This window comes from Chiloscyllium plagiosum, chromosome 4 (genome assembly GCF_004010195.1).
Source record: "Chiloscyllium plagiosum isolate BGI_BamShark_2017 chromosome 4, ASM401019v2, whole genome shotgun sequence".
NCBI classification, from domain to species: Eukaryota; Metazoa; Chordata; class Chondrichthyes; order Orectolobiformes; family Hemiscylliidae; genus Chiloscyllium; species Chiloscyllium plagiosum.
This window is the reverse complement of record NC_057713.1, coordinates 12,064,285-12,088,406: the sequence shown is the minus strand read 5'-3', so window position 1 is coordinate 12,088,406 and position 24,122 is coordinate 12,064,285. Positions and strand designations below refer to the sequence as shown.

The window sequence follows — 24,122 nt, the reverse complement described above, 5'->3', positions numbered from 1 at the left end:
TTTTTAAAAAGAGGGTTTTATATTTGATGTGTTTTCAGACATAGCATCAGTGAAAATGGGTAATGGGTAAATGAAAATTGGAGCCAGTTATGTTCCGCAAGACTACAAATATTTGTAGGCTCAACATCGGAGGCTGTTTATAAGTGTACTGTGATATTAAGAATAAAGATGAAAAACAAATGGATGAGAGTTTTCAACAACAGATGAACCAAGTCTATGTGTGGAGGTGGCAATAGGCTGCATATTGACAAGGGTGTAGATAGATGGTCAGAAAATTCACTACCATAAAACTTAAAATAACCTTGATTGGTTATTTGCAACTTTTAATCATGGCACCTATGTTCTTTCTGGTTGTGGGTGTTGGTGAAGTTGAATGGGTTGATGGGTAGTTTTCTTCTTGGAGAGGAGCATGGGAATGCAGGTTTCTTGGAATTGGAATTGTCTATTCATAAAATTGAGTAGGGTGATCCACAACCGTGATGTCAATATGCCTTTCCTTTACATGACACTCGCTCATAGAAGATGCGCTAATTTGAGTTATTCTGGCCTCTCACTATGTGGCTCAGTATCCATTTTTGTTTGACAACATTTTTTTTGAAGCAGTTATGTTAAAATGCAGTATATGTGCTCTTTGCTGCATTAACATATCACCCTTCTGCTTTCACTATTCACATTCTCTGAATCATGTATAACCCTTTTTCATTAATTTCATCATGTTTTATTTTGACATCTGTTACTATAATGTAATTTCACTGTGATCTGTACTCGATATATTCCCTTTCTTTCTAAGAAACAGTCTTTGCCCATCTGCCGCTATTTCCTCCTTCTGTGGGTGAGTTGGCCATATCTGAAATCAGATTTTAAAGTACTACATGAATTTTAGATTAGATTCCCTACAGTGTGGAAACTGGCCCTTCAGCCCAACCAGTCCACACCGATCCTACAAAGAGTAACCCACCCAGACCCATTTCCCTTTGACCTAACACTATGGGCAATTTAGCATGGCCAATTCACCTGACCTGTACATCTTTGGACTGTGGGTGGGTAACCCACACAGATACGGGGAGAATGTGCAAACTCCACACACAGTCATCCGAGGCTGGAATTGAACCTGGCACCCAGGTGCTGTGAGGCAGCAATGCTAACTACTGAGCCAGTGTGCCACCCAAAAAGATGACATTGAGTGGATAGCAGAGGATGATTTGCTCCAGATAGGTGAAATATCAGTGCCAAGAGTTGACAGTTATCATCCAACAAAGAACAAAGAAAATTTACAGCCCAGGAACAGGCCCTTGGACCCTCCAAGCCTGAGTCGATCCAAACATATTGTCTAAACCTGTCGGTCAATTCCTAAGCATCTGTATCCCTCTGCTCCCCACCTACTCATGCACCTGTCCAGACGCATCTTAAATAAATCTACCGTGCCTGCCACCACCACCTCTGCTGGCAACGCATTCCAAATGCCCACCACCCTCTGTGTGAAGTAATTGCCGCATGTATCCCCCTTAAACTTTCCACCTCTCACCTTGAAAGCATGACTTCTCGTTATGGAATCCTTCACCCTGGGAAAAAAGCTTGTCTCTATCCACCCTGTCTATACCCTTCATGATTTTGTAAACCTCAATCAGGTCCCCCCTCAATCTCCTTTGTTCTAATGAAAATAAACTGAACCTACTCAACCTCTCTTCATAGCTAGCACCTTCCATACCATAAACCTTCTCTGCACCCTCTCCAAAGCGTCCACATCCTTTTGGTAATGTGGTGACCAGAACTGTACACAGTATTCCAAATGCGGCCGAACCAACGTCCTGTACAGTTTTAACATGATTTGCCAGCATTTTCTGTTTTCGTTGAGACCTCATTCTGTTACATGTCTGAAATCCCTGCATATCTTTCTTTGTATTGTCTTTGAGCTTCTGCTGGCTTCATCCAAATTATTTACAGTGAAGAACAACTTCATCTTTCACTCATGACAGTAAAAATGTCTTGTCTATGCAAGTATAATCAATTTGCAGACCATTTTAAAATCCATCAGTTCACTTAATTTTAATAGTTTTTTTGTATTGCTATTTTAAAGGTTCATTGGAAAGCTCAATACAGGAAAAAGATGTTAGCTTTGGAAGGGAAAAAAATCTGAGGGCCTACTATACTTTAGAAATGCAATTACTTTGGAAGGAATAGATTATTTTAGTTAGCTACTTCTCATTAGTTAATGTCAATTGTATGACCACCAGATTTATTGACATCCAAAATGTACTTGACTCATGTTTAGATCATCCTATGCTTTCAGCTCTGAATAAAGTCTTAGATTTCTGAATTTTACTGTCAGTACTCACTGAATTCTTGAAAAATCAATGAAATGTGTCATTTTCATTTGCAGCACAAATTGCAAATAGGTATAATTAAATCAAGTCCTTCAGTACACTGGCACACTACCAGTCTGTCATCCCAAAATCACTTCATTTTAAAATGAGGCAGTGGCTCAGTGATTAGCACTGCTGCTTCAAAGCACCACGGTCCACAGTTCGATTCTGCCTTCAGGTGAGTGTCTGTGTGGAGTTTGTATATTTGCCCTGTGTCTGTGTGGGTCTCCTCCAGGTACGGATTTCCTTCCACAGTCTGAAGATGTGCAGGTTACGTGGCTTGGCCATGCTGAATTGCTCATAATGTTCAGGGATGTGCAGGCCAGGTGAATTAGCCATGAGAAATGCAGGAATAGGGTAGGGGCAGGGTTTGGGTGGGATGCTCTTTGGAGGGGCATTGTGACTTGACGGGCTGAAAGGCCTGCTTTCACACTGGATTTTATGAAAATGTATCATTTGAAAATAGCTTATGCTATTAAAGAACAAAATTGCCACACAATGACTTAACTACTAACATTTCCCCCACCTATGCATGCAAATACATATTGTAATCGAGTCAATTGTTTTTGTTCTTTATTTTTTCACAAAATAATTTGACACTCCATTCATTCTTAAATGCAATTTCTTACCACTACCTGTACAAATGTTTAGTAAAATACTGACTGTGCGAGATCTATTTCAGCTCAGAGATATGGTCATCTTACTAAACAACCATGCACCACTCTGTTTTAGATTGGCAACGCATGTTAAACACAGAATTTTCTCTCAACTGTAACACCAAAATTACATATATGACAACTGATTATTTCAAAATTAAATATTTATTTCAGAATTCCTTTACGATACAAGTTAATCTTCATTAAAAATCCATTAACAGTAGACACTTCTAAGGCACATAATTTTGTAAGTTTAACTTGACATACTAACTGTTCGTTATCATATATAGGTGTCAAAGCCAGCTTTCCACTCAAACATTTTGGACCTATTCGGGTAACTGAGACAGACAATTCAACATCAGATTATTGACACATTTTATGAGTGTTAGAATCCCAATAAACTATCTACAGTACAAAGAACATTTTTCAAAAGAAGTGAGGAAGGGTGTAAATTTAACTTAGCAGAAACATATACAATCACCGGCTCTGCATAAGTATGCCTTTTTATTGCAACCCTTCATTCTCTGGCAAGGAATTGAGAGTTCTGCAGGAATATTGACTGTGAGGGTTACGATACTGAAGGTGAGTTGTATCAGCATCACAAGACTGTTCTGCCATAGGAGGAAGAGAAACAGGAGGAGGAAGAGGAAGAAGCTGGGCATAACTGGACCATCTTGATCCAGCCCGAGCATGATCCAAAGGGGGAAAGAAATACCTGAAACAATGTAGATGGGAATACAAAGGTGAGAGAATAAAATGGGAGAAAAAGAACAGAAGACAAAGATATAAGTGGTGAATATAAGAAAATGAAAGTTAAATGCCTGAAAATAAAAATAATTCACTGGGTCATGGTTCAGCAAACAGACCACAGTAAGGAAATGCTATCCAATAGTTCCAATGCCCTCTCATCTGTATTTTTAAACAGTTCCTCCATTATCATGTAAACACAATGCTTATGCATCAGTGTTAGAACAGATAGTGCAAACAAAACAAAAGCTAAAATACAACACCGAAAAAAAAACAAACACACACAAAGCTGTGTCAATGTGATTCTTAATTTATTAAATTCTAATTAGAACACATAGAATACTGGTCCCACAATAATAAAAACAGAACATTTCTGTTTGGGTTTGTATATCCTTATGGGTACGTTCCCGGGTGACATTAGAGTTCAATGAATGTGTGGTGTTACTGTGTGTGTAGTTGCTGTTTAGAATGAAAATTAACGCATCTCAAAATCAAATTAGTTAAATTGTATTTTCCTTCAGCCTTAATCCTTTTCCAGTGATTTTCTTAATTTTGTTTTTACAAAAGAAGTAATTTACCATCAACTTAATGTATTTACATGGCTACAGAGATGCAAAAATAGAGTTCTTCCGAGCTTCTGTAAGGTAAAACAACACGTGCTTCTCCAAATTTTCCTGCACACTGAAGTCAACTGTTCAAGAACAATGTCAAACTTATTCAGGAAAGAAACACTAACAAATAGGGCAAAAATTTCTATTTTGTAAAGCCTTCCATCCAAGATTATTAGTAAGCAGGTTGCTAGTTGGCCTCAATTGATATCAGATGACGTTGGGGAGGGGATAAGGGAGTTCGTTTTTCATTCCGTGTGCATGCAACAAGCAGCAAAACAGCAAAGTTATTCCAGTTAGCTTGAGATCAGCTGAGTTTTCTGTCTGTTGAAAAGGGCATAATATGTGCAGAAGGCAAGATGTATCAAGGTTTCCTAAAAGGAAAAAAAAATGAATATGTACCACATTTCAAATTTGAAAATGTTTGTAATCCTTTCTATTCAGTAAATGTTTTGGTCGAGGTGGTAGTGGCTGGAGATAATAACATTTAATGTGCAATTTTAATTCTGACAGCTGAATAAAGAAAGCCAAATCCTTTGTCAATTGCTCCAAAAATTGTGATAACTGAATACAAATCTTGTAGATAGAAAGAACTGTCCACAATTGCTAACCTGCATCACAGTACAGCAAACTCAAATTCAAAAATGCAGTACTTCTGAAGGGGTGACATACTATTTTGGATTGATTTTGGAAGTAATTTTCCATGTCACATATTAAAGATGATTTGCCCCTACAGTTTTCCATACTTAACCAAAGAATCCTCAAAAAAGGAAGGAATCGGGAGGTTAAATTTGCAGTCAGTTGGACTTGGACATCACTTGACACTGTCAAATAAATGGAACCAAAGAAGATTACTGGCCAGAGAAAAACCTGTAACTATTTTCTTCACTTTGAATACAAAACACAGCTAAAAAAAAAACTGTTGAGCTGATTGTAATTGGTAATCTACAAGATGTTATATGATGTTACTCTATTTCATAAATACTGTCAATGAAGTGTCTCCAGATATGTTGGAAGATGTGAAATGTTTCACCTCAACCGTCCTCTGACACTTTCAGTTAAATAAGAAATGTTCTATCTGTTTTTTCTTTGATATTTAGGTTTTGTTTTATTGTTTCTTTAAGGCAATAATGCTGATCTACAATAAATCTAACACTTCACTATTGCTGTCTCACACAGATAATTTTGGGATTTGGTTTACTTAAACCAGAAAAATTAAAATATTTTAATCTCCGTGGTGTACATTTAAGTGAACAGACAGTATTCTATGCCATGAGGATGGTTTCTAGTTCCAAGCATTTGAAAACATACTTTGTTATATTGTTTCTGTTCTTTTATTAGTTTAGACATTCATTATTTCAGATGCATTTCAGTGTTACATGCATCACTACTTCAAGAAGAAACAACAACATCAGTTATGGATACCATACACAACCATTTTCACAGAATAAGAGTTCCTGTCGATTCCTCATCTTGCGGACTTCATGGTTAAGAAATATGATTTATGGCAATGATTATATTCTGTGTTTTTGAAAGAAATTGTTTGTAACAAACTAAAAATTTATAAACAGAACCTGTTCATTTTGGGGTTTAATGCTCAAGGATTGGAGACTTATTCAGGAAGATTTATTTTTATAACTATGTGATACATTTTTAAAAAACTGACTCTATCACACAAAAATCTGCAAAAGATCGAATGTACAAACTAAAAGGAGTAATAGTTTCAAATAAAAGCAATAACAGCATCTTGTTTCATGAACAAAGCTTGCCACAGTCCTCAATTTCTAGATTAGAGTGGTACTGGAAAAGCACAGCAGTTCAGGCAGCATCCGAGGAGCAGTAAAATCGACGTTTCGGGCAAAAGCATTCCTGATGAAGGGCTTTTGCCCGAAACGTCGATTTTACTGCTCCTCGGATGCTGCCTGAACTGCTGTGCTTTTCCAGCACCACTCTAATCTAGAGTCTGGTTTCCAGCATCTGCAGTCATTGTTTTTACCACAGTACTCAATTTGCCAAATGGCAAGTTTCTTACATCAGCCCATGTCAAGCAAGATGGTCATTAGCACTGAGTTGGTTGATCAGCATGATTGTACTGACTGGCAGAACAGGCTTGAAGGGCCGAATGTCCTACTCCCCTACATATTACTATGTTTCTAGGGTACATCAATTTCATCTTTTTTTCACAGAAGGCAGCTTCTTGTCCAAAACCAGCATAAAAGCAATGTTTACATCATAAAGCCAATCTGTATTTACTACCTGATTTCACACTTGGTCAGCATATCTACGGGATCCCCTTGTTCTATTGCCATAGTGTAAAGCCACCCTAGCCAATCCTAAAAATAATCAAATGAAATGTATTAACTCCCAAATAGTGGCTTTGTCATAGAGCCGTTCAGCACGGAAACAGACCCTTCAGTCCAACTCGTCCATGCCAACCAAACTAAACTAGTTCCACTTTCCTGTATTTGGCCCATATCACTCTAAAACTTTCCTATTCATGTACCTTTCCAAATGTCTTTCAAATATTGTAACTGTGTCTTCCACTTCCTCTGGTAGTTCATTCCACACACCAACCAGTGTGAAAATACTGACTTTCATGTCCCTTTAAAATCTTTCTCCTCTCATCTTAAAGATATGCCCCCTAATTTTGAACTGCCCAACCCTGGGGAAAAGAGCTTTGGTATTCACCTTATCCATGCACCTCATGTCTTTAAAAACCTTTTCAAAGTTACCTCTCAACCACCTCCGCTCCAGAGAAAGAAATCCCAGCCTATCTAGCCTCTCCTTGTAAGTCAAACCCTCCAGTCCCAAAAGCATCCTGGTAAATCTTTTCTGAACCTTCTCCAATTTGATAATATCCTCTCTATAGCAGGGTGACCAGAACTGTACACAGTATGTGTATCCTGCGAATCTTCATCAACATTTCTGAACTGAAGGCACCACCAACCTACCTTCCTGCAGAAGATGCTCCATTAAGTGCATTCTGTGAGGTGGCACTGTTAAATGCTGAAGAACCAAGACCTGCCATTGGCTGTTGGAGTAAAGCATTATTTACAGGACTTCCATCCCCTTTCAAAATGCCAGTACATTTCCAATTGTCCATATAGTTAGCTGAAAAAAAAGAAACGGAATTTCACTTTACAGTAGATATTAAGCATGAACCCTTGTAAACAAATTAACATTTCATACATTTTGTGGATGGTTCAATGTGTTTTCAAATGATGGCCAAATTATAAGTAGCCGTTATTGTTGCATTTCACAGAGTTATTAAGAGACAATATTTGATAGTTTGACAGACAAGAAAGTAGCGAGGCAAAAACTTATTCAAAAAGTTGATTTCTAAATAGCACGAGTGGCAGAGTTTGGATAAGGAGAGATTTCTGGAATTTAGGATCTAGCCCACCAGTAATGGAGTGCCTAAGAAAATTAGGAATGCCCGAATTAAAGATGTGTAGATTCTCAAAGAAATGTAGAGCTGGAGGAGATCAGACAGATTTTTGGGCGTGGTGGGAAGGCATAAGACCATAAACAGAATTGATACAAGGATTAAAAAAATTAATTAAAGGCATTGCTGGACTAGCAACGAATAAGGATCAGTCAGTCAGGGACTTAAAGTCTGATCTGATTTTCACAAAGAATGAAAATTGGGAAGCCAGTGCTGGAATAGTTGAATCTGCAGATAACAAAAGCATGAATGGAGGTTTCAGCGGCAGGCAGAGAAGCCCAACTTCATCCTTTCTTCAGCAAATCAATTCTCTTCAAGATCAGTTACACTGGCCCATAGATTGAATCTTATCAGAATGATAAATAGAATCAAAGCAAAATAAAAACTGGCAAACTACTTTGGAAAATCTCCCTTAGCTTTATGTTCTAAACATCCACTTGTTCTCCCATACAGTATTTTTCTTTATAATGAGCATCCTCTGCCTTTTAATGATATTCTTTTTGCTTCTTACCAAATTCCACATTCTCAATCTCCCTTCCACAGATGTTGAGCCCTTATTGTTATTGAGACATGTCATCAGTTTCTATCTTGCCTGTAAAATGGCAAATGTAAGTAGGTTTTTCTTTGTTGCTAGTTCTTCATGGCCATCAATGTTAACTTCTAGCTACCTTTATTGATTATCAGTAAGGAGGTGGAATCCCAGCATCTCCTCCGTTCCAAAACCAAAGGAACTATGATTTAAGTGTTGTGCTGTTTTGGCAAACTCTGGTCTGTACGATGGAGCAATTCAATAGATACATTGTATAAAGAACTGAGAAAGCCCAGATTAATAGGCATCAGAAAAACAAATGTATAGAAGAACGTGGTTTTTGTGTACACCTGATTTAAAATTTTGCAATGCAAAATAAGGAAGTATATTACTACTCCATTAATGAAAAATCAAATAGCATGTCTAAAATTAGATTACAGATCAGGGGCATAACTATAAATGAGGAAAAAGTAACAACCAGTTGGTACCTGGTGTTTTAAAATTCAATGTAAACATTTTGGGAAAGCAACTCTTAGCAGGACTTATACACTTAATGGTAAGATCCTAGGAAATGCTGCTGAACAAAAAGACTTTGGAGTGCAAGTTCATAGCTCCTTGAACGTAGATTCACAGGTAGATAGGATAGTGAAGGCGGCATTTGGCATGGTTTCCCTTATTGGTCAGAGTATTGAGTACAGGAGTTGGGAGGTCATGTTGCAGCTGTACAGGACATTAGTTAGGCCGCTTTTGGAATATTGCGTGCAATTCTGGTCTCCTTCCTATCGGAATAATGTTGTGAAACTTGAAAGGCTTCAGAAAAGATTTACAAGGATGCTACCAGGGTTGGAGGGAGAGGATGAATAGGCCAGGGCTGTTTTCCCTGGAGCATTGGAGGTTGAGGGGTGACATCATAGAGGTTTATAAAATCATGAAAGGCATGAATAGGATAAATAGACAAGGTAAAAACAAGGACTGCTGAAGTTGGAAACCAGAGTCTGGATTAGAGTGGTGCTGGAAAAGCACAGCAGGTCAGGCAGCATCCATGGAGCAGGAAAATCGACGTTTCGGGCAAAAGCCCTTCATCAGGAATAGAGGCAGGGAGCCTGCAGTGTGGAGAGATCAAGGTCTATTCCTGGAGTAGGGGATATAAAAAAGACTTAAGGGGCAACTTTTTCACACAGGGTGGTGCATGTGTGGAATGAGCTGTCAGAGGAACTTGTGGAGGCTAGTACAATTGCAACATTTAAAAGGCATCTGGACGGGTATGTGAATAGGAAGGGTTTAGAGGGATATGGGCCCGATGCTGGCAGGTGGGAGTAGATTGGGTTGGGATATCTGGTCAGCATGGACGAGTTGGATGGAAGGGTCTCTTTCCGTGCTGTACATCTCTATGACTAAAGAAATTAGGGTCCCTTTCAAACTGAATTTTCCAGTGTGAGATACTACTGGTATTTAACAGCTGTTAAAGTAGTAACATCTCGAATATAAATTTCTAGAGTACAAAGACAAAAGGAAGATAGAAGAAAGGTCACAAGAATCAAAGGATCACAATGTTTTTATGAACTAGTGCTATGTGTACCTTATCATCAATGCAGTTTCAGAAAATAGGAATTTTTGTTTTTATAAAAAAATGACATCTAACCTGTAAATAAAGATGGGCAAAGGGATAACCGTCATCCCAATGTCATGAGTAGCTGCCCCATAGTTACTGGCCAAAAGGCAAGTGATTGACACATCATTAGTTGCTAGCAAGGTTAACAGAGGTGGTGGTTGTGATAGTGGAGGAGGGGGGAAGAAAGGGAGAGAAAAATGAGGTCGAAAGTGTCCAGAGTATGAGTCATCACATTCTCAGGAGAAGACCAGGAGTTCCTCTGCATCAGCCCAAGGGAAGGACAAAAGTCTATTACCACTAAAGACTGCGAAACACTGGGGACAAACATCCATCACTTTGGAATCCTGCCTCTGAATGGTTTCAGGATCAATAAAGCATTTTCATCTGTCATGGGTTATTTATTTCCTTTGTCTAATTTAAATAATGTGTTTATATCCAAAATTGCTGCTTGTTAACAAACTTAATACACTGAGAATTCCTAACAAATGATTGACTGATGACATTAAGTAACTGTGATCATGAACCCCTAAACTTTGACAGCTACAGATCTTCTTTCAGTTTGTTGGTCTCTTAACAACAATGATAATCTTATGGGGTGACCCATTAATGACCAATTATTTAAGTATTTTTGGTCTTTCTCAACCAGCTTTCAGTGTAAAATCTAAAAAGGTTAAAATAATACATTTTTGCATCATCAAAACAACCAAAAATGTCATGTTACTTCAAAACATGTAATAATATTTTGATGTTTAATGCTCATGTGAGAATACACCTGTGTACCAAGCTAAGAATTCTGAAACAAAACGGAAGGTGAAATAACATCAGTTTAGTGATAAGCATCCACCTAATCTTATTCTTGCACTTAATCCAGCAAATCGTAATCATCAGCTAAAACTATGAATCATTACAATAGTACACAAGCAACCTAATCATTTGACATTAATCTAAGCATGCTTTCAAATTCAAGATCACCTTTCCATAATCTGACACAGCCATCATCTCCAGAGGACGCCAAGACCGTACCAGTGATGTTCCAGCTTACACGCCATACCTGCGAGTTGTGGTTATCAAACTGGGCCACTGTCTGGATTTCAAACCTTGTTGGCCCTCCCGAACCACTTAATTCTTTTCTAAGGGAAAAGACAATGATAAAGGTGTGATTTTTAAAACTTTGCTGTGTGTCAGTTTAAATAATCAGATTAGTCCTATATCACAACATTGACCATATTTCTGAACTGCTTCATTGGCTTTGGTCTTCCAAAGGTCTACAGCTAATATCTAAGCCCTTGTCATGTAGTTCCGTCGTAGACCACAGTCTTAGGCTGAACCCATAATTTGCAACTTTTGTCCTTTTTAACTCTGAGCTTCCAATTCGATAGTCTGTCCATTTTGATAGCATCTAGTTCCACATCTTTAATATCACTATCTCTAAACAGCCTCAGCTATTTGCAGATGAAACCATCTTCTTTGTCCCTCTGCACTATACTATTCCAATACACTCTAGATCAATCTCCCATATGGTTTCGAAAGTACGGCTTCTCATATCCTACCCTATACCAAATCAAATTCATCTATCTGCTTCTCAACCAATTCTGGCTCCTGGTCAGACAACACCCCAGATTTTAAATCTCTGATCCTGTTTAAAATCCCTCCATGGCATCATCCTCTCTATCACTATAATGTTTTCGAGTCCTGAGAACTCCACGGCCCTCCGCCTCAGGTGAATTCCTCACTTCCTTCATTCCACCACTTGGATACTGCAAACCTGAAACAGAAACAAAAAATAATGGTCCAACAGCATCTGCAGAGAGAAAAACTGTTAATATTGCAGATCTGTGATGTGGGATAGAACAAGTTTGAAAAGTAATAGGTGATCACTAGTTGCACAGTTTTTTTTGTTGCTGTGGCGTTCGTTCCAGCAAGAATGTTGCCCTGAAATTACTGTGCTTTTTTAAATACAGCACCAATAGGACCTTTATCATACAAATGACTTCACAAATTTCTAATTTTTCCCAGTTTTGCTGGAAGAGCGTAGAAGAGAGGGATCTTGCTGTACAAGTCCAAAAAACATTACAGCACAGGTGGACAGGGTGATGAAGGAGGCAAATGAGATGTTTGCTTTCATTAGCCAAGGTGTAAAATATAGGAGCAAGGAAGTATTCTTACAACTTTATGAAACATTGGTCAGGCCAGATACTGTGCGCAATCTGGCCACCACACTATCAGAGGAATATAATTGCACTAAAGGGGGTGCAGAGGAGATTCACCAGGATTTTGCCTGAGATGAAAGGTCTCAGTTCTGAGGAGGCACTGCGTAGGCTGGGTTTGTTTTCTCTGGCGTACAGCAGGCTGATGGGGTATCTGATTGAGATAAACAAAATTATGAGAGGCATAGACAGAGTTGACAGAATCTTTTCACCATGGTAGAAGTGTCTAATAGCAGAGGGCATAAGTTTATGGTGAGGATTACGTAGTTCAGAGGAGATCTGAGAAAATTCTTTTCTCACCCAGAGGATGGAACATGATGCCTGAGAGAACAGGTACTCTTGCAACTTTTAAAAAACATCTGAGTGAGTACCTAAAATTCCAGAGCATAGCAGGCCATAGATCAAGTGCAAGTAAATGAGTTTTGCTTAGTTTGGTGTTTATTGGTCCACATAGACCGAAGGGCCTGTTTCTATGCTGTATGACTCTATGATCTGAAACATTAATTTTTGCTTTTATCTACAGATGCTGCCAGTCCTGGTATTTCCTGTTTTAATTTCAGATTACCAGCATCCAAATGTGTTTTTTTGCTTCTGTATTATATATCACTGGTATTTGCCACTCACAAAATAACTATTGGGAATATTCTTGCTGCAAATACCACTGGCAACAATTCCAAATTCTTAACAATACACCAGAATGCCTTGACAGATACAAGGTTGTTGCAAGTTATTTCTGTTGTGCATCTAAAATACTGATTTGCTTTGAGCACATTAAATACAGTGAGTGAGTCAGAAATTAAGACTGAAGTAACTCCCACCTTAAAGGCTTTAATGTGAAAATTCGAACATCTTTATTTGCGACTGCAAGGATGTGGAAAGACCGTCCAAGGTTTGGAGCAAATGCAATATCATGCACAGGATCGGTTACGGTGATTAGGGTTTCTGCTTTTGCATATTTCCTAAATACAAAACACAAATATCAAATCAGTTTTCATAATCATTTATACTTCTTTGTTTGCATTTTCTTGTCATTTCAAGTCTCAAATGGAAAATATTGCTGCACGATTTTAGTATTCTTTCCAAGGGTGAAGACTATGAGAAGACAGATGACAAAAATCTCCAATAGTGGCTGCTTTAGACAACTTTCCTCATTCCTGAAGAAGGGCCTGTGCCCGAAACGTCGATTCTCCTGTTCCCTGGATGCTGCCTGACCTGCTGCGCTTTTCCAGCAACACATTTTCAGCTGCTTTAGACATACCCAATGAATTTAATAGACATGTAGACTGCATAACAAGTGACTAGCAAGACGTGCAGATAATTCCTCCCATTTTCTTGCTCGTTATTTAAGATTGCTGTGAGGAAAGTGATACTTTGATCCACAAGGGAGTCAAAGTTTTTTTGTGTGGTGGGAGGAGCAGGCAGAAAAGTGGAGTTAAGGTCACAAACAGATCAGCCATATTGAATGCAGAGTTGGCTCAAGGGATGAAATGGCCTGCTCTTTTTTTCTATTTATGTTCTTCTGCTCAGTCATACCTACAAAGCAGAAACTCAAATTCGAATTCATAGGGGAATTGGCCATTATATGCCAGCTAGCTTTTCAAGGTCCTTCAATGGTCACTCCACAATCAAAGAGGATAATAAATCTTAACATCTCATAAACCTATCACCTGACAGTTACAGCTATGAGGATACTGAGTGAAACATGTTAATTTCATACATTATCCACTTGCATGTAAACAGTAGTACCAACTGTTCAAGAGACGTTACAGAAAAATAATTTATTTTTTAAACTAAAGACAAATACAGCTCACAATATTATAGATCTAACGTGTTTGCTCAGTACATAGTATTTCAGAAAGATACATTTTGAAGATACATCTTATTGAATATTTTTGGAGAACATAAGTTTCGAAAAATTGATTTATTTCAGGTTTTGTGGAAATACCTAGAGTAGTTTATTTAGACGAGGTTTAAACTTCCTAGAAATCACATGACTGGTGATAACTGCTAGTAAAACTGCGCGGGGCTGTTTGAATAGTGTCTGGGTGGTTTTGGTACCTCTTGTTTAGTTGGAGACAAGAAACCTTTGAGGCAAGGCTACATAGCTGATCTCTCCCATTTCTGAAAAGAAAACTCGCTTGTTCATGATGAAATCTATCTGGTCTTCTGAAAGAATGGTTGGAAGTACTTCTCAAAATTGTATTTCCTGAGCAAGAAAGATTCCTCAGACAACTGTGCATAATTAGTCACTTGGCCACACATGCCAGAAAAGAGCAACAGGTGCCGGAATCTTTTAAAAATCATCCTTTTGCGTTCAAGGGTAACCCTTTGGCCAGCATATTTATTGTTTCAGAAAGCCAATCTCTGCAGATAAATCTTGCTCTTTTCCCAAGACAGAGAGCAAGAGCATCTTTGTGCATGTATTTTGGTGACATTTGCACTGTATGTTAACTGAATATTGCATCTTCATTCAGTAATTTTTGTTTTGGTAATAAGCCAACTATTGTGCTTATTGAGAATTGTGGTTTACTGATATTTTAATTGTATAACTTGATACAACTATGGTATTTAATTGATCATTTTGGTAACTGGGAAAAGTACTTTTAGTTTGTGTTGTGACCTGTGGAGTTATGAACCTGGAGCACACCTCCAGCCTCTGTATTAACAATGTCAGGGAATTTACCTCAAAGTAAAATTTCAGGTTGTTACCTGTAATATTTATTTATTGATGGTCTCCTATTGACTTTTTCTTTGCAATAGTCCAAATAGAGCTCACAGGGATAGGAACAGATAATTCCACATGATGGCAAAGATAACTTCCTATTTTGTCGAGGATCTTGAGCTGTGCACCAGAGACCAGAAAGATCTCAAGTTTAGTCAATAACCCATGCTTTAAGCAGATCTCAGTTGGGACAGCACTGCGATAATCTACATTTTATTTCAGAGGCCCCAAGCTAATGGGGAGACAAACCTAACCAAAATTCCTAATTTTAAACCTGCGCAACAGACACCGGCATACATTCCCTGCCTCTCTTTGAGATGAGTAACATGCAGAATCTGACTTAGTAAGGGGCATTTCCTCTATATCAGAATGCTACTGATGCTCTCCATCTAAGTTTAGACATGAGAATCAGCCACTTGGGTCACACCTTAACAGACAGTCATTGTTCATGGAACATTATTCCAGCACACACAGGCAATGGGGAGAGGATGGGGTAAAATGGAGAAAAAGTCAATTTTCATCCAATGAAGCATATCCTACCTGGTGTTTTCATTGTATTCATAAATTTGAACTTTTCCGCCAACATTTGTGCTGCTATCATCGCTGCCCACTGCAATCATAGGGGGATGAGAGCGGGAACTGCGAAGCAAATTATTAGAAAAAAATTGAGATAATTATTAGCCCTGTTTACAAATGATGTAATTAAACGTACAAGTAGTAATTCTCACTGATAACTTTCACTGTGCTAGAATATTGTGGTAAAATATTTTCAAAAGGACAGAAGCAAAAGAAAAAGATTTAAAGCTGAACTCTTGGCTGAAAAAGCAATCAAAAGATCTATTTCCAAAACAGGAAGCTTGACTGTTCTGTTAGAAATCTGTAAAATGCACTTTCATTCGGGATTAAGATTCCAAACTAAGTTGACATTTTATGTAAATTTTCCCTGCTCAAAGAGCCAGATGGGTGACAAGGAATTTTTTTTTCTCCAACTCCCTTTACAGTTGTCGTGATCTGAAATGTGTTGCCTGAACATGTGATGGGAACAGACTCAGTAACAACTTTTAAATAGACATTAGAAAATTGCAGGATGACAGTGAAACAGGAAGGGACTGTGTTGGTTAGTTCTTTCAATGAGCTGGCACAGCACAACTGGTTGCCATACTTTCCAAGTGAGAGATATCAGCAGGGAAATGCAGCAGTTTTTAACCTTGCTACACAACTGGCAGTGAATACTCTGAGGTCAAATGTCAACAGAAAACAACTGGAAAAGATGCCAGAATAAAATTCATGGAAGCTGACCACCTGTTAGGAAAGTTGTACAAGATGCAAAGATGATCACACCATTTTGGCCAAATCTTTGTAAATGGACATTAGCCATGTAAATATGGTTTGCTTTGTTTAAATTGATGGTATACATACTACAATTTGGAGTACTGATAACACAAAAACAGACCATTCAGCCCAACTAGCTAAGACAGTAGCATGTTCCAAATGCACCTTCGACTCTTCATTTCTTCCTATCAGCATAAGTTCTGGTCCTTTTTCCATAATGTTTATCTAGTTTAAACTTAAATTCTTCTCCCTACTCTTCCTGTTAGCGTCAGAAGGAAGACCTATGATCAACTTTATGAACAATCTCCATAGCAGTTCACTATAAATTTATTCTGAATGTGAAAGAGACTTTTGATTAGTTGTGTACAAGTAATAAAAATGCTCTTTATTAACCAAAACATAGAACATAGAACAGTACAGCACAGTACAGGCCCTTTGGCCCGTGATGTTGTGCTGACCTAAAGAGATTCTGATGAAGAGTCATCAGACTTGAAATGTTAATTGTTTTCTTCCCATAGACTCTGCCAGACCTGCTAAGTTTCACTACAAATTTCTATTTTTGTTTCAGATTTTTGTTTTATATTATCAGTTAACTTTTCTGGAGCTGCTATTTTATCTGCAAATGGTGTATGTGTTTAAAATATTCTGAAGCACCAAGTGAAGGAGGAATATCCACACATTCTTACCTGGAAGGATTCCAAGAAATACAGCTGCAGCTTAATTTGCATGAGATCTCATGTTGCAATGACCACTGACTGAGATTCATAACATCTGGGGCTTCATATATCCGCACAACTCCATCTGCAGAACAGGTGGCCAGAACCAAACCCATGTGTTTCGGAGCAAATTTCACATCAGTCACTGAGGTTCTGCTGTCTACAAGTGTAGTCCTCTTAACCTGTTTGGAGATAGGTACTTAAGAGCTTGTTAATGTGGACACAGATACGGACAAGAGTTGTTATTTTTGTTTCATTGCAATATACTCTCATTTTCCCTTCTTTCATCCGCATAGTTATTCATTTAATGAAAAAGATGTATTGTGATCTTACTGAAAAGTACTAGTTTCAGTTGTGAGTTTGACAGTAATGTCCAGAAGATGTTTTCATTAGGGTGAAAATTTTGAGTTAGGGGATAGTTATACAGTAAGGTGATATTCATTAAAATCTGCGTTGCGAAAGAATTTCTTCTCCAAGGGGATAGTGAATGTCTGAAAAATTGTGGAGGGAAGATCACTGAAAGTACTTAAAGAAGTGAATAGGAAATATTGGCTATGAGAAGGTGGCACGCAAACAGGGACTAGGACAGATCAGCCATGAATTTATACAATGGTGGGACAGACTAGAGTGGCTAAATCGCCTCCTCCTGCTCCTATTTCTGACATTCTTTACTCCAATGGCTCCAGCACCACTCCAATATCATACCTGGAGCTATTCTTCATGCAAGTGGTAATTTTAAAAAATATATTTACTGGCCAGGCCAGCATTTGTTCTCCATATCGAAGTTTTAATTCCAGATTACAGGGTAACCTCGATTACTCGAACAACAATTATCTGAATTTCAGATTATCCGAACAAGATCTTAAGGTCCTGTAAAAATGCTATCCGTTATCTGAACAATCTGTTATCCAAACTCTCAGCTGTATGAACAAAATACTCCCCACCCGTCTCATTCAGATAATGGGGGGGGGGGGGGTTGTTTTGTATTACTGAATTCAATTTTCACCTTGTTCCATGTTCATGTTAGAGCCCATGTCCCGAGCTTAACTGCACAATGTTTAAAATATTCTGTCTCAGCAATCTGCCAGCAGTTGCCATCACTGACAGCACTTGATCTAACTTGTATTGGACTGGTTAAAATTGGTATTAATAGATAACTTGGACAAATAGGAGGGTGACTGGGTACACCATTCTTGCCTCTGAGGGGGAAGATGTGGCATCTTATTCAAAAAACCTAAGCAGAAAGATTTGTGCTGATGTCTCAGTACAATATTAAAGCAGTGCTCGACTGTTGTCTTTTAGATGTGATGTTAAACTGAGGTGGATGTAAAAGATTCCATGGCACTATTTTGAAGAAGGGGAGTACCTGCCAATATTTATTTCTCAACTAATTACAATTTAAACATTATCTGGTCATTGTCACATTGCTGTCTGTGGGACTGATAGCATACAAATTGGTTTCCAGAGATTCTACATTAAAAAATGACTGCTCTTCAAACCTACCACGATGGTTATTTGGGATGCCGCAAGGTTGTGAACGTGCTGTTGAAAAGCAAGTTCTCTTTTGTCACTTCACTTGATAACTATTGCTGTTTACTATTCATCAGTCAGCTTTCAACCTACAACTATCAAATAATATAAAACATTACTGACCATTTCGCTAACCACATAAATTATATTTTAACTTGTTTAGTTTTGTCATTTGTTAAAATCTCTTCAGATAACATGTTGAGCATTAGAATTTGAATTTTTGTTGAATATCTGGTGGATTAGTTGCTTCGGAGACTGGGAGTGTAGTAAAACTGTCACTTCCACATCCATTGCAAATACAGCATCAGACCAAAACCAACAAACCCAACAGCATCAGTTATGAAAATATCCAAACTCACCCAATGGCTCTGTCCTCGTAGTTTGTCATTCGATTCGCCCACAATCTCCTCCCATACAGCTGCTGTCCGATCAAAGGAGCAGGACGCTAACACCTGCCCAAATTCAGGGTGGGCCCATGTCACTCGCCACACTGACCCACTGTGTGTCTACAAAACAGATTGTACAAAATACTGTACAATGGTATTAATGGGAAGTATCTTAATTTGAATGATAATCATACAATGTTACATGATAGATATAGATCATTTACTCAGCTGGTGCACACCAGTTGACGTCAATTCTCACGTGACATTACAGACTGATGAGGAGTGATCAAGTAGTGGTGGGCTATAGTCTTCAGAGGTTAGAAAAGAGACTATCTAATTGAAACCAAAAAGTACTTAAAAGGTTTTAATAGGGTGGATCTCCGAGGCTATTTCCACTGGCTAAAATGTCATAGCCTCAAGTTTGCTATTTAGGATTGAGGAAAAATTTCCTCACTCACTCAAACAGACAGAATTCTCTGTTGCTGTTTCAAAACCAAAAGTAACAAATGTTTTAATATTAAGAGAATCAAAGATACAGAGGTCAGGCGGGTAAGTGAAGTCCATGGAGAAATTTAACCATTATCTGACTGGATCCAGTGCATGTGTGAAGGACTGTGTGGACTCCTGATTCTGTTAAGGATATGTAACTATTATAACAACGTATCCACTGCATCAAATATAAAGGAATATACTGTAGTGCAGTACAGCATATAAGAGAAAGTATATTTGCGTGCCACCGATGCTCTGATTCTATTTATATCATTATTCTTTTTCTCCCATGCATTATTCTTGCTTCATCTCAATCATCTTTCCAACAGAAGTCTTTCAACTTCACATTATTTGCAGTAAAATGTATTTCTACTCCCCAGTGAACTTGCCACAACTATGACAAAGGAGTGGAAGAGCCTGGAATGATCAACTTTGCACCGAAGTGGTAAGATGATGTTTTTTAAAACTGCTTATTCCCCACAATCAGATGCTATATATTGAGTGTGGCTTCCTTACATGCTGACAGAGACAGAAATTGATTTGAGGAACAATCACCACTCACATATAGCCCTTGTGCACGAGGGAGCAAAACAATATCTGCTGCACATAAGTATATTTTCTCCGAACTGGACTACACTACAATATATTCTTTTATAGTCTACACAATAAATACTTAGTTCTAATTGTTATATTCTAAATTCTTTTAAACAGGCATGCTGATTCCTGTTCTTGACAAGAAATATGTCTGAAGGGAGCCTTTTTATTATGAAGTCAAATCATCAAAAGAACAATGGTTAATAGTTGTTTGGTAATACAGAATGAAGTACTGCTTTCAAAAGGGACAGACTGTTGACACTTTTCTTGCATTCATCAGTGCAGTTGCAAGAATACCAAATTTCAAATAGAACAGTTCACAGTTTATGTCACTATGATGTTACAAATTGTCACTTCCTTTGAAATTTGGTCGTCTGTCCTGAAAAATACAAAACTAAAAACCATCAACAGTAAATCTCTTTTTGTCAGTAAAAGATTGTAGTACTATGATTAACTTGAACAGTTTGGTAATCTGAATTTCTGATTACCAAGGTTATTATATTGTCAGTTGCTCAGAGGTTTTACAGAGTTGAACAATGCGAAGTAGTCCTCACGTAAACTGATTAGTTTTTATTTGTGACAGCACTCTCTGCAGAGACTTTCAAAAATTACCACTGTCGAATATTGTTACACCCACCATTTAGCTTCTGCTTTCACTTGTGAACTCAACTCAGTTACTCCTCAAATAATGTCAACATTTGGTGAAACAAGTTGAAAGAATGGCTGTTTCTGAGTGAGAGATTATGGAGTCTGATTTTTTTGAAGTTCAGAACTCCTAAGAGTTTAAATAGTGTAAACGTATGGACATTAAACAGAGGTGCAAATTGGTATGTGCCAACATAAATAGCGTGAAGACAAAACACAATGGTATTACTCTGGTGCCTCCACACTCTGGCAGCATGAACTCACCTTCCAGCTGGCTGTGCAGTGCCACTCCCCAGTTTCACCCTTGTCCCACACCTGTTAAACCAATGCAACATTTATTTTTTTAAAACCCAATGGATTCACAGACATACAAAATATTTTGAACTAGAAACCATGACTGCTGATGAACCAATGGAAATGATTTTTGTAGCTTGTCCTGAATGGTGAACCAGGTGCTTCCCCACAGGCATTCATGAGAGGGCAACTTTGTCCCTTCCAATCCCACATGTCCAGCAACATATTATACAACTAAACTCTTCAAAAAAGCTAGGAGTAAGCACCCTATGGAATAAATGAATGGAATTTAGCCAAAGGAAATCTGGGAAGAACTGGAGGTCAAAGATATCCCATTCTTTTCAATTCAACGTTCACTTAACAATGTGGGAGCTCTGAACAGTTTGTAGGTCAGAAGATCTATTCTTATCAGATGACATCAACAAGATCTAATAGACACTGAAAACGTAAGAGATCTTGATCTCCTGACACAATCTAATAACCTTGCAATTGAGAGTCACACTTCATAAGCTAATCAATCTCTTTTTCTCAAACACTGAACAATGCGATGTGAAAAAAATAAGAAGTGTTGCTACTCATAGTGTTGGTGTATTAATTAGGGGTAAATATAAGGTAGGGGAATGAGTCTGGGTGGGTTACTCTTCAGAGGGTTGGTGTGGACTTGTTGGGCTGAATGGTCTGTTTCCACACTGGAGGGCATCGAATCTAACCTAATCAAAAAAAAATCCTTGACACTAAATTTGCTATTTACAGCGTAATATTAAATCAGTATAGATTGAATCACAGAACCCCTACAGTGCGGTAAGAGGTCATTCAGGTCTGCACCAACCCTCTGAACAATATCCAACCCAAACCTAACCCCCTACGCTTTCCCTGTAACTCTACATTGCTCATGGCTAGCCCACCTAACCCACACTTCTTTTGACTATGAGAGGAAACTGGAGCACCTGACTGAAACCCAAACAGACACAGGGAGAATGTGCAAACTCCACACAAACAGACACTCTAGGTGGAAGTCAAACATGGGTCCCTGGGCGCTGTGAGGCAGCAGTGCTAATCACTGAACCAACATGCCATCCAATTGCTTATAGATTACAACACAAAATATGTAATCACTAAAACACTGTAGTTTACCTTCATTTTTTTGGACGAACTGTGTGAGCCTCCACCCATTCTACTTCATCTTGCACTATCAGCATGATCTTATCCTTCTTTCCTCATGCGTATATCTCTTTTCCCCTTAAATGCACCGCGTTACCTCAAATAATCTATCTGGTTCTTTATTGCATTTAGTGATTTTCTTACACGATTCCTAATTTTGGACAATCTCTCTATTACAATATCTATAAGTACCAGACAACATGACAAATCTCCAAAATCTAATGTATCAAGGGAAATAGAGACTGCAGGAAAATGATATTGAGGGAGAAATCAATCATGATTCAGTCGAATGGTAGATTCAACGAATAGCTTAAATTATGCCTATTTTCTACCTTTTGGCCTTATGTGCCCTACACACAAATCCATTCCACAGCTTAAATCAGTAATAGCACTCTCACTTCTGAATCAGATGTGGGTACAAACCCTACATGAAGCGGTACAAGTGTGCAGTGCCAAGGGTGACCTGAATAGTCAGAGATGTCTGTCCACATTGCACTGATAACAAGTATCTGTTCTCAGTGGTTTACAACTGACCTGTCATGACACAGTGAAGAGTGTGCTGTCAAGTTTTCGGGAATCAGCACCATTGAGCATCAAGGCTGGTCTGTGCTTCTGATTTGCTCCACGGTCTTAGTATTAAAGGCATAGACTTCTGACACCGCACATGCAGTATTAAAAATGTGGGTGTGCTGTGGAATTGTTTTACTCATTGAAGTGTGCCTTTATACTGAAAAGGTTGAGAATCACTGTCCTATCTTACACATTAAAAAGGCTAGCGAGTTTTGAGAATATTTGTAGCTCAGGTTGAGTTTCTGGATGTAGGTTTCCTTGCTGAGCTGGAAGGTTCATTTTCAGACATTTCGTCACCATACTAAGTAACATCTTCAGTGAGCCTCTGGATGAAGCACTGGTGGTGTAGCCCGCTTTCTATTTATGTATTTGAGTTTCCTTGGATTGGTGATGTCATTTCCTGTGGTGATGTCATTTCCGTTTTCTCTCAGGGGGTGGTAAATGGGAGCCAAGTCAATGTGTTTGTTGATAGAGTTCTGGTTGGAATGCCGTGCTTCTAGGATTTCTCATGCATGTCTCTGTTTGGCTTGTCCTTGGATGGATGTGTTGTCTCAGTCGAACTAGTGTCCTTTCTCATCCGTATGAAAGGATACTAGTGAGAGTGGGTAATGTCTTTTTGTGGCTAGTTGATGTTCATGTATTCCGAGGAGCATGGCATTCCAACCAGAACTCTATCAACAAACACAATGACTCGGATCCCATTTACCACCCCCTGAAAAAGAACAGTGAAATGACATCACCAACCCAAGGAAACTCAAACGCAATAAATAGAAAATAGGCTACACCACCTCTGCTTCATCTGGAGGCTCACTGAAGATGTTACCTAGTACGGTGATGAAATGTCTGAAAACGAACCTTCCAGTTTAGCTACGTTCATCAAAAAGACTTTCTGAGTATATTGGGCAAAGGTTTACACCCTTCCTGAACAGAAAACCTGTTAATTCATCTCAGACCTCTTTGTGGGACTTACAAATGACTTCCCATTGCCTTCACCATACTGGTTCAATAGGGGTTCAATCAATAAATACTCACATTCACTAAGATTTTCACTCATTGAAATAACAACAGTAAAAGCAGCAAAAAAACTCAGGAAGTCAGGTAACAAATGAGAAGAGGAAACTAAGTCGATGACCTTTCATCAGAACTGATCAAGACCAGAAGACAATGTTTAAGTCAGTGGAATGGCTGTGAAGCAAAATGAACCCATGGAGCTGGTTGAGGGCAAGCGAACAACTCCCACCTCCAATTCCCCAGGCTCCCTCTTTCATCACTCCCAAGGAGGTGACAACCTCTACTTCTTGGGGGGCACCCTCTCCACTTTCACCCCAATTTCTCCTTCTCTCCCAATCCCCCTCCCCTCCATGCCTCATTTCCCCCCATATCCCTCCCCTCATTTCCCTCTTCCTTCATCCCTCTCTCCCTCATGTCCCTCTCGCCATGTCCTTCTCCTCCCCAAGTCCCACCCCTTGTCCCTCTCCCTACCCCCATGCCAGCCTCACTCCCAATGCCCCATCCC

General features: G+C 38.7%; 1 protein-coding gene across 4 annotated transcripts in view; it reads right to left on the bottom strand.

Moving 5' to 3' along the window:
• Positions 1-2,914: 2,914 nt before the first annotated feature.
• Positions 2,915-24,122, bottom strand: part of seh1l (SEH1-like (S. cerevisiae)) — a 25,592-nt gene continuing 4,384 nt past the window's right edge. The window contains exons 2-9 of one of the 4 annotated variants that reach the window (XM_043687697.1): positions 20,846-20,896; positions 18,827-18,973; positions 16,908-17,119; positions 15,430-15,528; positions 12,986-13,126; positions 10,933-11,090; positions 7,326-7,485; positions 2,915-3,734 (exon numbers count right to left, since the gene is read on the bottom strand). In XM_043687697.1, the coding sequence (XP_043543632.1) occupies positions 3,524-3,734; positions 7,326-7,485; positions 10,933-11,090; positions 12,986-13,126; positions 15,430-15,528; positions 16,908-17,119; positions 18,827-18,973; positions 20,846-20,896 (1,179 nt within the window). In that variant the 3' untranslated portion in view covers positions 2,915-3,523. Of the gene's footprint in view, positions 3,735-4,056; positions 4,749-6,339; positions 6,708-7,325; positions 7,486-10,932; positions 11,091-12,985; positions 13,127-15,429; positions 15,529-16,907; positions 17,120-18,826; positions 18,974-20,845; positions 20,897-24,122 lie in introns of those variants that run through there. The other 3 variants (XM_043687699.1, XM_043687700.1, XM_043687698.1) reach the window with 3 other exon arrangements.